At 34.4% G+C, this 17,168-nt stretch overlaps 2 protein-coding genes across 2 annotated transcripts; both read left to right on the plus strand.

Annotated features, from left to right (window-relative positions):
• The first annotated feature begins 1,568 nt into the window (after positions 1-1,568).
• LOC148780261 (heavy metal-associated isoprenylated plant protein 46-like) lies at positions 1,569-7,317 on the plus strand. Its single transcript, XM_088849237.1, has 3 exons — positions 1,569-1,633; positions 1,997-2,075; positions 6,766-7,317. Exons 1-3 carry the CDS (start codon positions 1,625-1,627, stop codon positions 7,032-7,034), a joined length of 357 nt encoding a protein of 118 aa, XP_088705363.1. The 5' UTR covers positions 1,569-1,624; the 3' UTR covers positions 7,035-7,317.
• Positions 7,318-13,148: 5,831 nt separating this feature from the next.
• Positions 13,149-16,234, plus strand: LOC105421695 (heavy metal-associated isoprenylated plant protein 47-like). The gene is made up of 3 exons (XM_020675627.2): positions 13,149-13,285; positions 13,447-13,528; positions 15,772-16,234. Exons 1-3 carry the CDS (start codon positions 13,280-13,282, stop codon positions 16,038-16,040), a joined length of 357 nt encoding a protein of 118 aa, XP_020531286.2. The 5' UTR covers positions 13,149-13,279; the 3' UTR covers positions 16,041-16,234.
• The last annotated feature ends 934 nt before the right edge of the window (positions 16,235-17,168 follow it).

A 17,168-nucleotide genomic window follows, 5' to 3' on the forward strand; every position in this document is an offset into this window, starting at 1 on the left:
TCAACTATCATGGTGATAACGAATTTGGAATTTATAACTTCTAAAAATAAAATTCTTACCTTTTTAAATATGTTTTGTAGCCACTAATTTTTGGACATCATCTCTAAGAGGGACACCTGATGCATGAGGAGACACATGTTTGTATCCTTTTCATAAACCATGTTTCTAGGTTTTAAAACCTTCAAATTAATTTACTTTTCACTTATTTTTTCTTATCTTTTTGCCACCACCAATAAGTTTTTCATAACTTCTACCATTATTTCCTTTCATGTCGGTGGACTTTGGACTTTGTCGTAACATCTACCTAATCGCGCAAATTTCACAAGGTGCATATTTATTTTTTTATTTTATTTTTTGAAAATATATCTCCATAGATCCCATTTTTAATTTCCATTTCTTTCTAAACCTAAAAATTCAAAACCTATAATCTAACCCCCCCCCCCCCCCAAATAACTTTTATCTTTTTTTATTTCAACTTTTAATCCAAACAAATTAAAAAATAATCTTTTTCTAACTTTTTCTCTCTTCGTGTGTTTCTGTCTAGACTGTTCTTCCTCTCAACCACTCTGCTGCCCCATTTCTCCTCCTCTCTCACTCCCCTTCCTTGATCTCCGCCTCTCTCACTTCCCTCTCCCTGCTCTCTGCTCCTCAGCCATCCCCTTCAGTCTTCTCCGCCAACTGTCGCACCCTTCTAACCACCTGAACGCTATTGCCAATTTGTTGTTGTCCCTTTTTCTCTCTCTAAAACCACTACTGCCCCTTTTTCTCTCTCTAAGATCACTACCACTGTGCTGCTGCCCATTTTACCTCTCTCTCTCTCTCTGTTGATCGGGCATTATACTCTCGCTCTCTGGATCAGTAGCCTCTCTCTCTCTAGATGGGGGATCTCCAACAACAAAACCTGATTCACTACTGTGAATGCACCTTTCAAAAGCGCGTTCTCTTGAAGCGCTCTGTCACCAGTTTCGGTGCCGCAAAATTATGGTCGCTGGAGGTTTATAGGAAAACACGGTAAATTTTGGGTGATTGAGAGAGAGAGGGGTCTGGAGGTTGATCGGGGGAGAGAGAAAGGGAATCATGGCTAGAGAGAGGGCTTTAGAAGACATTGTTTTTTATAAATTTGTTTGGGCCAAAAATTTTAATAAAAAATAAATAAAATATATTAAGTGGGTTAGAAGATATAATAAAATGAATTTTTATGTAGTAAGATAGGTTTTACAACTTTAGATTAATAAAGAAATGAAGGTTGAAAATACAGTCTTATTTTCATTGTTTATAACTAATAAATGTTTTCATAAGTAAAAAATATTGAGAGCTTGGGGTCAAGGTCATTGTCATTTTTTAAAGTAAAAAATATTGAGAGCTTGGGGTCAAGGTCATTTTTTAATCTAACTCTTATTAGGCTACTAACCATGTCCCTAAGTCAAGCCGCGTAAAGCACCTAGAGAATACGGCTTCGGACTTAAGAAGTTTCTTCGAATCTCAATGGAGTTTGAGTTTCTTGGAATCTCAATGGAATTTGCATCTACATTCTTTTCTATATAAAGGGGTAGGGTTTCTCTATCAACCCACAAAGGCAAAGCAATTATTGGCATTATCTTACTATTCTCTCAAGGCCAAATAAATGGGAAAGGTACAAAAACATTATTTTTGTATTTAGAAAAAAAGGGGGAGCAAAAATCTTATTGCACGTGGTTTTCTTTTTCTCTAGATTTGCAAAATAAAAGCATTAAAAATTTTCTTTTTTCTCTTGATTGCAAAATAGGAAGAGGAAAAATAGTAAGATCCATGTATTGTTGTGTGGTTGAAGGAATTTAATTTTTCTTCAAATCTCGTAAATCTAAATTCCTCAAATTTTACAATAATACATGGATCTTAATATTTTTCATCTTCTTATTTGTAGCACTACATCTCAAGTTCCATTAACATTGTCAAAAAGAAATTTGAGGAATTTAGTTATCTAAGTTGCTAATTACATATGCTTGTGAATATGCAGCAAGAATTTGTGATCGAGGTTCGCATGGCCTGTGAGAAGTGCCGGTCAAATGCTCTAAAGGCCGCTGTCTCGGGACAAGGTTTGTACTCTTCACATTTATATGTTATTTTCGTAAATGTCCAGGTATTGGCTTAATTTTTGAGATTTATTCTTTACTTTTTTCAAAAATAAATTTTCGATCATCACCTGATTGTCCATGAGAATGGTAATAAAAGTTCGAGAGATGTGGGTTATCAAAATAAAAAGGTGTCACAACATGATGTCAAGAGTTCCACTCGTCCAATAGCATCAACAAATATTTGCATTTGTAGTGTTAAGTGGCCTACATGATAAACCCTTGTAGCCACACAACAAACAATAATTTTTTCTGTTGATCGTAAACCCTCGAAACTCGAAATACTTTAGGACATCCATTTCATTCTCCATCACAAGAAAAATAAAGAGAGGGATTGGAGCTCTTAATAAGCTCTAAATCTGATCGGTTTGATATAGGGCCGGAAGCGGTTTAACCGGTCTAACCGGTAAATTAGCCGATTCAACCGTTCTAATCGAGTAAGTCCCGGACGGTAAAAAAATTGTAAAAAAAATAAAAATATATACAATTTTTTTTACTAAAATATGAAAAGCATATAACGCATATAAAAATTCTTTAATTTCAAAATTATTTTTATGAAAAAATTTAAATGTGCTCCTAAATTTAAGGTTGCAACCTAGTGCAAACCACACCCATTAAAAATTCAACAAAGAAAGAAAATAGCAGTGAGATTTGGGGTGATTTTATTTTTTGCTTTGGATTTCCAGGGACCCAATCCCGAAGGACTTGGGTGATTATTAGGTGGCCATATCAATTTTTTAAGCATTGAATCGGAGGATTGATATTCAAATTTCTTGTCAATATTTTAATTAGATACCCGAAACACAATTAGTGATTATTAAAAAAGTTGAAACAAATAGTCTCAAAAAAAATTTTATTTTGGGGCTCAAAATTTAAATTTCGAAATTGATGATTGTGATAGTTGAGATGTTAGACCTATAAAAAAAATTTTTTTTCGAGATCTCTGCCAAAGATGGATTTTAAAAGTGTGGACTCGCTGTAACAGGTGCGTCACCTTACGCAGATAAATATGTTAAATGATTTCATGTGCGTCACCTTACGCAGATAAAATCTACACAGGTCTGAACTATGTTAAATGATTTCATGTGCCCTTTCCTAGGAAATAAATGAAAAAAGTGTTCCAATCATATTTTTTTTATGAAGGAGTTGAGCATGTGGACTAGGTTATGTGGGCCTAAAATATTGAATGTTCACTCAACATCAATTAGTTGACATACGCCACACATGAATGAGATGACAGGGGGATGGTTACATAATCCGATCTACCTCACTCTGACATTGCCAACCCATTGTGGTGCCACAAACAAAGGTCTTAAAGATCGGACAATCCCTTAATATCAGCCCTCCACTGGAACAATTTGGATCAACTGATTCAACCATTCAGATAACAATTCGGTTGAAAATATAAATTGAAAAATAAAAGGGTACATAAATTTAGGAAATATCTGTCTTTGATGAATTATCTTTGAGTTAAATATTGTGAGGTTTGTATAAGGTGCCATGTTATGCTATAGAAGCCTTGGTGCATCTCCAAGCCTAGGTGCATCGAAAATCTAATTTTTGCCGGAAGATGTAGTTCTAGTATTGGAAATCTTACGAGGACTTGAAAATCCTTCTTCAAGCCTAATTATGAAATTTAAAATTAGAAAAATGGTAAAGATCTATACACACTTGAAACATTATAAATAGACAGTCTAGATATTGATTAAAAGGTTTTCCACTTGAAATCTTATGATGACTTTTAGGACTTGAAATTATTATTATTTCTTTATATCCATTTATCTCGAGGTTGAGATTATTGATTAGAAGGTTTTCCTACTAAAGAATATGTTTTTTTTAAGTATTTTTTATTTGTACCTTTACTTCTACAATATAAGGTTGCAACCTTATATATTTATAATCCTCAAAATTGTCATTCGAGCCTTATCCCAACTACTTAAGGTTGGTTGAACGAATCTTATTCCGTCATTCCACTATATCAAGTGTCTTACCTTCGGTCAAACCATGAGTGACCGTATCTCTTCCCACTACTTTTATTCATGTCATTTGGCCCTTAAACACACCAAATTTGATTATCGACTCTCTAACTCTGAATTGGTATATCTTAAAACCTTGGGTACAATTGAGCAAAACATTTGCAAATTCCTGTATCTCAAAAAGGTTTTCAATACCTAAGTCATTCCAATAAACTAGAGAAGAATCCACGCATGCATGCCACATTAATGTGGTATAATTTCAACGTCCATTTGGTAATCTAACTTCGTAGATTTAGATCTCAGTCAAGCCTTCGTCATGAAAACATGGGGAAATAATATATAAATGATTCTTAGAACTACTAGGTTTCAACTTGTAATTAAGAATGTCTCCTTGTAAAAGAGATAGCCGTTCAACCATTGGTCCTTTGGTTATGGCCCCTCATGCTCCTCCCCTCAAATTTCAAATTTTGAGTTCCCACTTGGGACAATAATTTCAAACCTAATTTTGAGTTCCCACTTGGGACAATAATTTCAAACCTACTTAATCCCTTTTAAGTAGGTTTGAATCTGATGCCACTAATTGGAGGGATCATAATGGACACTACAAGATGAGTGAAAATTCTATGAACCTAATCTTACATGGATAGGTGGTCAAGATGGTGACACCCCAATATCACATCTTGTGTTTCATTTCTACAAGTGATTTAAAAAACCTCAAGTCGGCATGGAATCGCTTGGTCTAACTTTTGAATCAGTCACCATGTGCTAATATATAGGAAAGTGTCTAGGTTTAGAAGAGAACTGACGATTCGCTACAGTAAAAATTCCTATTCCCCAATCCAGACCAGTTCTTTACCGATTCACTGTTTTTGCACATCTTTTTTCGCAAGTTCACTATTTTTTTCGTACAGTAACATGGCGATCTAGGTAGGGGATCCTTTCCCTACCAAAAAGGAAAAAAAATGAAAATTAAAAACTCTTCTCAAGAATATTTCATTAAAGATCTAATTAATATTTACTCTTTCATGAAACGTATATTTTTCTTGTCCCAGGCCCTATCATAAATATTTCATACAAGGTCTATTTACTATATCCCCAAATTAGTAGAAATTCCAAGAGTAATTAAGACCCAAACAGGGTTGTATAGACCACTTCCCTCATAAGTCACCTTGAGCTTAAGCCTTGATGTCCTCTCACCTCATTTTGAGTCTATTGGGCTTGGACAAGCCCAAGCCTGGTCCAGGATAGCTTATAAGACTTATTTGGAACAAAAGGTGTTTAAAATATTGGTCTCACGCAAGACCTTATTCTAATAGGCCCCTCCAACACTTTGAGGACAAGATATTGAAGAGGGACCCATAGGAGAACAATGCAATAACCCAAACAAGGGAAAATGGTGAAAATTCTCTTTCGGACTTTTTTTAGGTAGTCCATAGGGGATGGGTACCCTACATGTGGTACGATAGAACTCAAATCGTCGTATTATTATTGTGCTTTGATGCCACTTGTTGTGCTCTGATACCATTTGTTGTGCGCGCAAAACCAATAAACCCGATGGGTCAATATTTGACAAATAAAATATGAGAAATAAAACATGAAAAATATACAACAAGAACACAAAGATTTACGTGGTTCACTCAAGAGGGCTACATCCACGGGCACGGCAAATAGAAATCCACTATACCAATGAAAGTTACATCAAAGATTTTGGAATAAATCTCGACAAAAATATCCAAGTCGAGCAAACTCTTTTAAACATGCTCTCCCAAACGGACCATGCCGATTCTCTGATCTCTATTCCATAACTAGACTACTGTCTAGAAAGAGAACAACTTTAAGAGCAAACGAAACTTTATCTCACTAAAAAGAGAAACAACCCAAAATCTCTATGGGAACCGCTTTTATACAAGAAACAAGCCTCTCAATTTTCGAGAGTCCAAAAGAGACACCATCACAATGCTTCTGTCCAAAAGTAGTTCTCATCTCTAGGAGAAAATCGCATCTTATACACATGATGCTCTATCACCCCCTCTCTCTAGAGGAACCACCATTTCCCATATGGTTTGACCCAACTTAAGTACGTAAATTTTCTACACTTTCATCCCATATATATAATAAGGAATCAACACAAAATAGAAAACTTCCTATTAATGTAATATATATCTCAAATGACCAATAGATATATCTAAAAATCCTAATCTTTTTGGATTTTTATTTCTTTTAAGAACCTTATCAACATCAACATCAATATCAATCCTACCAATTATGAGAATATCTCAATTCCACAAAATATAGAAATATCTCAATCCCACTATAGATCAATTTCAACCAATCTCACAAAATACAGGATTTTTTTGTGTTAGTGATTTTAGATAACACCAAATCCAACAATTGTGATGTCCCTACGCCCTGACCACCTATCCTTGAGCCCATCTCTTAAATAATATCAAATTGAGTGTAATTTTAAACCATTAATGGGACTAAAAGGAAAAGGAGGAAGTCGGTTTTGCCGTACACTTTCACGTAATGAACTGTACGACCTTACGTTCTGTTAGTCACCACCATCATATGCACATTGATCTTGTCACCATGACCATATGGATCATATTATATTTTCTTATACATATTAAGTAATGTAGAGGGGGTATGGAGGCAATTCTCAGTTTTCCCTTTTTCAGGAGTTGGTTCAGTAAAAATAATTGAAGAAGGGAACAAGTTGCAAGTGATTGGTGAGAATATGGACGCGGTCGACTTGACTCAGCGGCTTAAGAAGCGGCTTGGCCATGCAAAGCTGCTAAGTGTGAGACAAATGAGAGATGATGATGATGATGAGGCGCAAATGAGCTCAGATCGGCTTGAAACGGTTTGGCCTATTGAATATGGAGTGGCTCGGCCTATAGTTTATGAGTATTATAATCCAAATCACAATGGGTGCTCCATTTTTTGAAGAACTTTTATTGCACATATGCCATGCACACAAAAATTATGGGTGAGCTCCATCCTGACCATCCATCAAGTACCATGAGTGATAAACCGGGATTGACCTTGAAATAACCTTGGCTGCTTCTTAACTAAGATCTTTATGATGCTTGATGGACGATTAAGATGCAGTTTTGCGGAGTGTTTGTGAGGAGCTTTTATTTATGGTCCCTCTCTTTTCTGGTTTTTCAGCCCCTTGTTATATATTAACTGTATTTGTGGTAATAAGAATGACTTGAGTAAATAATAAATTTAAATCACCCGGAATTTGTGCACTTAGACTCGGGTCCGGAATCCGGACACCTTAGGTTCCTGAGGCCAAGTAAGGCAACTCATGGCCGAGTCATAGAGACAATAAAACTCTGATATGTGATATGGGTCAGTTTCCATGTTTTGGTTCTAGAATCTGGAGCTACCAAGTGCGAGTTGGTAACATTCGAAATAGCGACGTTTTTTGGGTTGACGAATTCCATGATAGGAGAGGAAGTTGAAGCCATTTTCCAAGTATATCGTAAATTGTAAGTAGAAGAATTTAAGCTTAGTGGTTTCGTAGTATGTTGTTTGGGGAAATGATCTAATGTAACGGTTGTATCATACTATAATCCAACCACACTTATAGAAAACCATGTTTGTAGTATTTGTACGACTCAAAATTTTGCACACACGCTCTTTTCATCTCTATAATCAATCCCAAAAAAGTAGAAGTTCAGTTTGAACCCTAGATATGGTCAAAATGAGTCCCCTCCAACAACGAATCTAGACCATTCACCTAGTGAATTTTAAGATCTTAACTTTTACAAACTCAAAATCATTTTTTTTCTTTTTAAATATTGTTCATCTAATGATAATATAGTCATCTAAAAAAATTGGGAAAGAAAAATTCCTTCTAAGGCCTAGATCTATGCATTCTATCAAAATGGACGGTCTATGTTAATTGGGCTAAAAAAGTACATTCTACATTGTGTTTTCAAATTATTATTTCTTGTGATTGTTCATGAGAAATAAAATAGTGTATATTTTCAAATTTGGACCAAACAAATAGCCTCTATTATTGTTTTTGAAGATTGTTGCATTATATTACTATACAACCGTTGCATGAAATCACTGCCCATTTGTAAATTCAGTGGAGGTGAAGCATTCATGCTAGCTTATAGTAGGTCTTTTAAGGAAAGGAATCAAGTGCCGACTTGGGCCTCCAACGACTTAAGTCGGAAAGTGAACTCTGACTCGGCTTGCAATTTTCCTGGTGACAAAATAATAATATTAATAATAAATCTATATGGGATAGGACTGGCCGGTTCACTTACTCAATGAACTAGGTGTTTCAACCAGTGGTGTTACAACCGCTTTTGAAACACTGGTCAAAATTACCAAACACGTCATTACTCTATCATTTATGAAGAGTCAATTGACGTATATAAATCACAATCTAACCCACGGAGTATGGGGCCATGGAATTTCCACATTAGAACCAAACCGAGTAAACCACAAGGGTGACGGAAGCGAAACCGAGTTGAAAAAGTGAGCCATCAACACTAGTTTCCTTTCGTCCAATTCATAGACTTTCAAAATTTAGGGATAGTATAGAAAGGGCAGTGAGTGTTCTCTTGACGAACCAAAACAAAGATGCCCATAGTCCTTAATTTCTTAGTCTTTTTATTTCAAAATGATTTAATTGCTGTGTTGACTTGCTTTGTCAATTGACTTAACCGGGTCTTTGTTTATAGAGTTTCGTTTGGTCGGGTAGGATTTTCAGGTAGAAATAAAATTTGTATATAGAAGTTGGAAATATTGTGGTACTTCAAGTATGATTGTCGCATGAAAGGACAAAAAAGTGTCCTCGACTACAACCAATCGAAAGCAATATAGCTCACTAATTCCTGCCAATCCTGGCACGAGCACTAACCAGTGTTTTAAAAATCGCTGAGTTGATTTGTAGGGTAACCGTTTGGATTAACCACCGTGTTATACTTGATCCCATCAGTTTTAATATTTGTTTCGTTATTTTATTACTAAAGACCCCATATAATCAGTAGACTGTCTCGAGCAGTTCCTAGACAGGTTAGAGTGGGTAACTGGCTTAACCCGCCAGTCCGTTTTTAGTCACGATGGTACCAAATATATCTAAGTTCACATGGTCATCTTGGATATTATTTTGTCAAATAAGATATTACACTCATATGTCATAGATTATAAATCATTAATAAAATAAAGGGCAAGCTCTCTATACTTCTCCTAATGTATAGTAGTTATATACTTCCCCTTATCTAGCCATCAGATCTGAATGAACAGTTGAGATGGATCTAATTACAATGTCACGTCTCTAGACAATTTAATTTTTAATTTTTTTCTACAACACCAAAGTTTGGCCATCCACTCCTCTCTTATACTCACACCTGCAAACAATATAAGAACCTTATTCTCTATAAAAACAAAATGACAAAAATAGTCCCATAAGTTTCAGGAGTATTTTGGTCATTTTATTTTATAAGAGTTTTTTTTTTTTTTTTTTTGTTTGCCCTATTGAGATGATGGAGTGTACCAAATTTAAATTTATATAAGTTATAGAATAAAAACTCAAAAAGAAATAATCTGAGATATCGAATTCATATCAAACAGTCAATGATTTATTTCAACTAAATTGGAAAGCTGGATGGGAAAAAAGTATAGAACATAATGGGAAGTACATAAACCTTTCCCTAAAATTAAACATTTATGTTTTATAAAGATTGAGATACATATGAATAATGCAGTTTTATAACCATTGCCATAACATTCTTCATAAAAGTCGAATTTGTATCCTATCAAAACGAGAGGTCCAGTGTGGGAAACCAGTGGTGTTACAACCGACGAATTGGTCAAATGCTTAATAAGACTCAATAAGGGCCCCTTAGGGAAGGTAGAAATTAGGAAGCTTGACTATTTGAAATCCAAAAAATCAATCGATTTTATTAGGACTCTTGTCATAGATTCTTCAAATCTCTTGTTTGAATAAATTAGACAAAATTTATGAATTCTTTACAATCATTTTCATGTCCATTGTTTGGTATCAAAATTTGATGCATATTCTATTTTTAAAATTTTAATATACTTTCTCTTAAAACTCAAAATTTGGGTTAATCTCTCTCTAAAAATTTTGAGGACATTTTTCTCCCTAAAATTTGATATGGTTGTTCTCTCTAAAATTTTAATATACTTTTAAAATTTCAAATTGTTTCTTTAAAATTTTTGTGATAGTTTCTCTATTTAAAATTGTGAGATATTCTCTATCTCTAAAACTTAAAATTTGAGACAGTTGCCCTTTTTAATAATTCGGAAATAATTTTTTCTCTAAAAAGTTTTAAGCCGTCTCTCTCTCTAAAATATAATAGTCTATCTAAAATTTTTAAATACTCTCTTTGTAAGATTCAAAATTTGAGAAAATTTCTTTCAAAAGAATTCTGAGATGGTTTTTCTCTCTAAAACTTTTTAAGTACTTTCTCTCTCTAAAATTGGAAATAGTTATTTTCTCTTAAATTTTAACACGCTTTCTCTATCTAAAACTTAAAATTTGAGATAGATTCTCTCTCTAAAATTTTGAAATAGTTTCTCTCTAAAATTATAATATAGTTTATCTATCTAAAATTTTAGAGAAAATTTCGTGTAAACCCTTAATTTTTCATCTTATTTCATGGTAGACCCTCTTTCTGTTTTTCTTTCAAGTAACATAAAGAAATCTTTAATGATTTTACCGTACCCCCTCATCTCTTATTTTTCTCTTTTATTGACTTTTTTACTACAAAAATTAGACCCAACAAATATTTGTATACTATTTTAACTCAAAAACTTTTTTAATAGGTGGAAAGAGAAAAAAACGGTTCAAATGTTTTTGGATTGAAATGGTATAAAAAGATTAGTTGGGTGTTCATTTTTATAGTCAAAAGTTAAAAGAGGGAGATAAAAGATGCGGGGGTATGGTGAAATCTTTAAGGGATTCTTAATGGTTCTTGAAATAAAAACGGAATGAGCGTCTACAATAAAATAATATGAGAAATTAGGGGTCTATACGAAATTTTTCGAAAATTTTAATACACTTTCTCTCTCTAAAACTTATAATTTGATATAATTTCTATCTTTAAAAAAATTTAGATAGTTTATCTCTCTAAAAATTCTTCGTACTTTCTCTTTCTAAAATTTGATATAGTTTCTCTCTCTAATATTTTAAGATACTCTCTAAAACATAAAATTTGCGATAGTTTCTCTCTCTAAAAGTTTTGAGATTGTTTCTCTCTCTAAAAAATTTTAGATATTTTTTTCTCTAAAAGTTGATATAATTTATATCTCTAGAATTTTAGTGTATTTTCTCTCTCTAGAAGTTAAAATTTGAGATAGTTTCTCTCTCAAAAGAATTTGAGATATTTCTCTATCTAAAATTTTTAAGAATACTTTCTCTTTCTCTAAAATTTGATATAGTTTCTCTATCTAAAAATTTTAGGTACTTTTTCTCTCTAAAATTTTATATAGTCTCTCTCTAAAAATTTTGAGATAGTTTCTCTCTCGATAAATTTTCAAGTAGTTTCTATCTTTAAAACTTGATATGGTTTTTATCTCTAAAATTTTAATATACTTTCTCTCTTTAAACCTTAAAATTTGATATAGTTTTTATGTTTGAAAATTTTGAGATCTTTTTCTCTAAAAACTTTTATGCAGTTTCTCTATCTAAAATTTGATGTAATTTCTATCTCTAAAAATTTAATATACTCTCTCTCTAAAACTTAAGATTTGAGAGAGTTTCTATCTCTAAAAATTTTCAGGTGCCCTCCTTAAAATTTGATATAGTTTCTCTTTCTAAAACTTAAAATTTGAGTTAGTTTCTCTCTCTACAAAAATTTAGGTGCTTTCTCTCTCTAAAATTTGATATAGTTTTTCTTTCTAAAATTTAAACATATTTTCTCTCTCTCAAAGTTAAAATTTGGGATAGTTTTTCTCTCTAAAAATTTGTGAGATAGTTTTTCTCTTTAAAAATTTTTAGGTGCCTTTTTTTCTCTAAAATTTTCGTACCTACCAAATGTGCTCTATGTTTCGGGTCAAGGCGGTTGATGAGTGGAAACGACCTTGGAAAATAAAAAAAAACAGTTTTTGGTGTGGAAATGAAACCGTGAAAAAGTTAAGTTTTATTTTCCAAGATTTAATTTTCTTTGAATTTTAATATCCTAAGCATTGAGCAAACCAAACAGTAAATTTCACCAATATCTAAGATATTAGGAATCTATGACCCAAAATCGATGTGCCCAAAGAGGCCCTGAAACTAATACTTTGGAGTTCGAAATTTTACATTGTCTAATAAATGGAATGCTTTTCAAGGGAAAATGACATGGTTCTTAATAAAAAGGATCAAAAGAGGTTCTTTTTCATAGAGAGGTGCACACATTTCCTCTCTCTTGGTGAAAGTAAATATGGAATAGGAAAAATATATCGGTGCTAGTTTTCCATAAAATTCTTCTCGGTGAAAGTAAATATGGCAATCAGACTACTTGATCCAGGAATAAGTTTAGGACCCCAAAATTTGGGGATGCAACATCACAGACCTATCTCAATAGGAAAATTCTAAGTTGCATTTTTTATGAACTTGAAATAAATAATGTCTCCAAATTGAACATGTACTCCAAATTTGAAGGGTGAGATTCTTTTTTTTATTTTTTCTTTTTTTTGGGTATACGAAGGATGAGATCTAAGTGTAAAAAAAACTCAAAATCAATTTTTTGTTCTTTTAAAAATAATTATCTAATGATTCCGAGGTGGTTCTAAGAATACTAGAAGGTCTTCTGACCAAGGGAGTGGGCGTATACGTTTCTCCCACACGAGCATAGTATACGCGCTCAATTAGTAAACTGAAAATTATGCTCAACCTTAAACAAATAGAAAGAAATAAAACTCCTAAGTTTTGAAAATAAACCAGGTTAAAACTCACGACCAAACCAACGAAACCGCCCTTTAGTTGGCGGTCCCGTGAGATGACCGCTTCAATGGAACCTTCTCCTATCTTTCCTCCTCATGGAAGAAAAAAAGAAAGACTTCCGAAAGTCCAATAATTGAGGGTCACATTTGGTATCCTCTTACATGTGTCATATATAGATCATAAGCCAGTGCGAAATTTTTAAAAACCTGCAGAGACCCAAAAGTATCCAATCTGCAAGCCTTCAACCATCATCTCTACAATTCTTTGAGGCATCCATGAAGGTACTCTCTCTCTCTCTCTTGTAATTGTAAAGCCTTCTCTTTTCGAATTTTCACTGTCACAAAAATTTGTAAAGTTCTCTCTCAATATCTCTCTCTACTGTAAATACCCAAAAAACTATGAAGGAGCTCTCTCTCTCACACACATTGATGCATGTTTGCAGCAAAAGATGGTGTTCAAGGTACAAATGAACGACGGGCAAAAGAGCATGTCCAAGGCCTTGGGTGCAGTAGCCGGTACCCCAGGTTTGTCCATGTAAACCGAATCCTTTTCATTTCCGGCTTTTTAATTCTGTACCCATGTTTGGACTCGCTGGGCTCCCGAGCATGGATCAAGAGGGGCAGATTGGGCCAGGTCTGAACAAATGTCTTTTAGGGGTGGTTCGGAACTTGAGATGTTGCGCTGCTAATATCAACTCCTAACCATTAAGCCCAAGCCTGATTCCTAAGTCGCCTGATTCCTAAGTCTCAACATATATAATATAAAAAATTAGAGTGTTAATGACACCGTATATTTCTCCAAATGTGCACTTGCACTCGGCACCTTGTCAACTAGGATTGGAATCAGACCTGCCGAGCTTTACATATATGTGTGTAGGGAATCATATATATGTGTGTAGGGCTGTGGTTTATATAAGGTTGAGGGCTCTAAACAATCAAAATAAAATGTACCTTCAAATAGTGCCAAAGATGTTTTAGTATTGAAAATCTTTATGACACCCTGAAAATTTGTTTTCATCTCAAATTATAAAATTTAAAGCTTAAAAGATAGTGTAGATCAAACAGATCTATGAACACTTGATAATTTTAAAAATACATTACAAGATGCACTATTTTCAATACTTGAAATCTATTTTTTCCCACGTCCATGCATGTTGAGGTTGAGATGCTTGATTTGATGGCTTTTGGGCATCAAAACAACCTCGTCTGGTAGATTTCTAGGGTGCGCCTTAATTTGATTGTTCAAGGACTCACCCTTATATTAACTTTTCCATTAATTTATACTCGAAAATCCAACGTAGCCAACCAACCGAAAACAAAGATACTGAAATATATTTGGGTCCAACTCCTCCAACCCACCCAAATAATTAGGTTGGACGTATACTCCCATTTTTTATAGGAAAAATATTACTGTTGTAAAGGTACAGACTACACTGGTTTTTGTATGTCATGTGATACACTTTCTTTACACACCTTCTATCCTTAAGGCAACCGGACGGAGGCGGTTTAGGTCAACTGTAACCCAGCGAAGATTCATAGTTAGGTCAATTTCCACCGTTCATCAATAGGGATTGATGTGGATGTGTCCCATGCTTGAGCGTACACAACTGGTGTATCGCTTGTTTTCTCTATATTTGGACGACTTTTAGGCTGTGTTTGATTGGTAAAGCCCCCTCTTCCACAAAATCATGGAAGCCGGCGGCTTCCATTGTTTCTAACACCCCTGGAGGCTGCAACTTCCAAATTGCAGCTTCCAACAAGGCCTAAATAAAGGTGCGATTAAAACTGGCTAGAACTTAGGTTTCCCCCTCCCAAAAGCTACTACCAAACAAACACGCCCTTAATGTATGCTGCCTTTATTTTTATTTCGTATATTCCTAGCTGAAAGTCATTATTTTGGTGTTAGAAAACCACCAAATCAATCATCTCAACCTTAGTATTATGGATGCGAAAGGAGTAGGTTATGGCATATATTGTACCATATTATCTGGACCATTTATTTTAAATGCTCACAAATTTATCAAATCTATGTTATTTTTGGATTTTCAAATTTTATAATTAAAAACAAAATTATGTTTTCAAATCATTAGAGGGATTTATGGTACCAAAACATAATTTTAAGGTGGGGTTTTGTCGTGCAGCTGTACTTTTATTCCTAACAGCAGCCTCACCCGAACTGTATCCTTTATTAAGACTCATTTTCCTTTTGAGTTTTGACCAATGCATTCTAGTATGGGTTTCCCTTTCATCGTCGAAGGTTAAACAACATGGTTAGTGGATAAATTTAATGAAACTCATGCGCTTTCTCAATTTTTTATATTCACCACTTTGGCCCTGACCCAGGAGCAAAGTGAAATGGATGGCAAGGACTAATAAAAGTAAAAAAAGAGCCTTGGTTTAATTGGTTAGCGCTTGAGGCTAAATTTCTATCAAAGGTAGGGGCTCTCCAAACTAATCTGATCTGTCACGATTCAGCATTCATAGAAAACAATGTTGTCTGGCTACCTAATACAATACATCTCTTTAAGGTCCTCACCCTTCTTTAACTAGAAATACTTAAAAAATACGATTTGGAAAAACTTTTTAAATTATAGCTAGTCTACTAGTTACAGGGATTGCATCCAAAATTTTGGGATCCTAATCATACTTCTAGATTGGATTTCACCTGAGGGAACACATCGACAGTATATTCCCATAAAAGTAGGAAATCTTTTGGCTTAAAATAAAGGGCGTTCTCTGTCTCACACACACATTTATAATTTTTGCAGGCGTCATTCAATTAGGACTAGAGGGAGAGGACAAGAGCCAAGTGATGGTAATAGGAGATGGAGTTGATGCAGCAAAGCTAACTATGATACTGAGGAAGAAGGTGGGCCATACTGAGCTCGTAAGTGTCGAAGAAAATAAAGATGTAAAGAAGGATCCAAAACCAAGTGTGGAACCCACTGTTTGTAATTATCCTTGTTCTTATGCCCCACCCCAACCTTTATGTTTTGAGGTTCGCCCCTCATATAATGATCAATGCTCTATACTGTAGAGCATGAAAATAAAATAGAAGAAAATAGAAATGAGGAAATGGGGTTTGGTAGTTTTGCTATTTGCTGGGAAAGCTTCAATGTAAAGAATAGGGATGATTGTGCTCGACAGAAATTTCTGTATCTCATGAGCTTGTGGTATGGTGAGAATTATATAGTTTTTAATGGAATAAGAGGTTTTTGCATTTGCCTATCACATTTCAAGTTCATCCAGCTGCTGTGCTTTTTATCCGAGCATTATCTCAACTATATGAGCTTGGCTAATCGACGATGTTTTTTATTGATTATTACAAATTAACAAAAACTGGGTGACAAACTTTTGAGTCACTGGCTATGATCACATTGCAGTATAGTGACATCTGTGGTCCGAAATACCCTAGTAGATAGGGCAGTGGCACCATAAAAAACACGAGAAAATAACATGAATGAACATAACGGAAAAAACAAAGTAGAAAATAAGAACTTAAGGATTTATATGGTCCATCACTAATGTAATACATTCATAGGCGAAGTTAACATATGGCTTCACTATCACAGCTCCAAATCCGTACAAAACCGCTCTGACAAAAGATATATACGTTCAAAAAAATTATAGATACCTCCTAAAATCAATTTTTTATAAAATCTTATCTCTCAATAGTTTTTGTATTTTATTCTAAGCCCAAATAATATTTTTCTTTATATTTAACCCCCCTGTATAAAAAAATCAATCAAATTGAAACCAAAATACCCTCCTCTCTTCCTCTTTTTTCTCTCTTCCCCAAAATACCCTTCTCTCTACCCACCCTCTCGCTCTCTCTCAATCCCTGTCTCCACCTGCCCTCTCTTTCTCTCTCTACCCACTATTTTTCTCTCTACCAGACCTCTCTCACTCTCTCTACTCTCTTTTATCCCTCTCCTATTTTCTCCTACTCTCTCTATCTCTCTCTCTTCTAAAAAATCTGAGGGATTTGGGTTTTATGCCCTTGCGAAGTCTGGGCTCATGGCTTTTTCTTTTGCCCTGGAAATGTTTTGGCAATGGTTGAGAGCAGTTGTTCTTCATCCTTCATGGTTTTGCAGCAACAATGGCCTCTCGCCATAGAGGTTCTTTGAATTTTTTTTCTTCCGGTGGCCACCATCGGGCTACGCCT

This window comes from Amborella trichopoda, chromosome 10 (genome assembly GCF_054954075.1).
Source record: "Amborella trichopoda isolate Santa Cruz 75 chromosome 10, AtrichopodaSantaCruz75HAP2 v2.0, whole genome shotgun sequence".
In the NCBI taxonomy this organism is placed as follows: domain Eukaryota; kingdom Viridiplantae; phylum Streptophyta; class Magnoliopsida; order Amborellales; family Amborellaceae; genus Amborella; species Amborella trichopoda.

Coding starts and splice junctions, on each gene's coding strand:
- LOC105421695 (XM_020675627.2), top strand. Junction 13,529..15,771: donor TGCAGTAGCCGGTACCCCAG/GTTTGTCCATGT, acceptor TAATTTTTGCAG/GCGTCATTCAATTAGGACTA.
- LOC148780261 (XM_088849237.1), top strand. Junction 2,076..6,765: donor GGCCGCTGTCTCGGGACAAG/GTTTGTACTCTT, acceptor TCCCTTTTTCAG/GAGTTGGTTCAGTAAAAATA.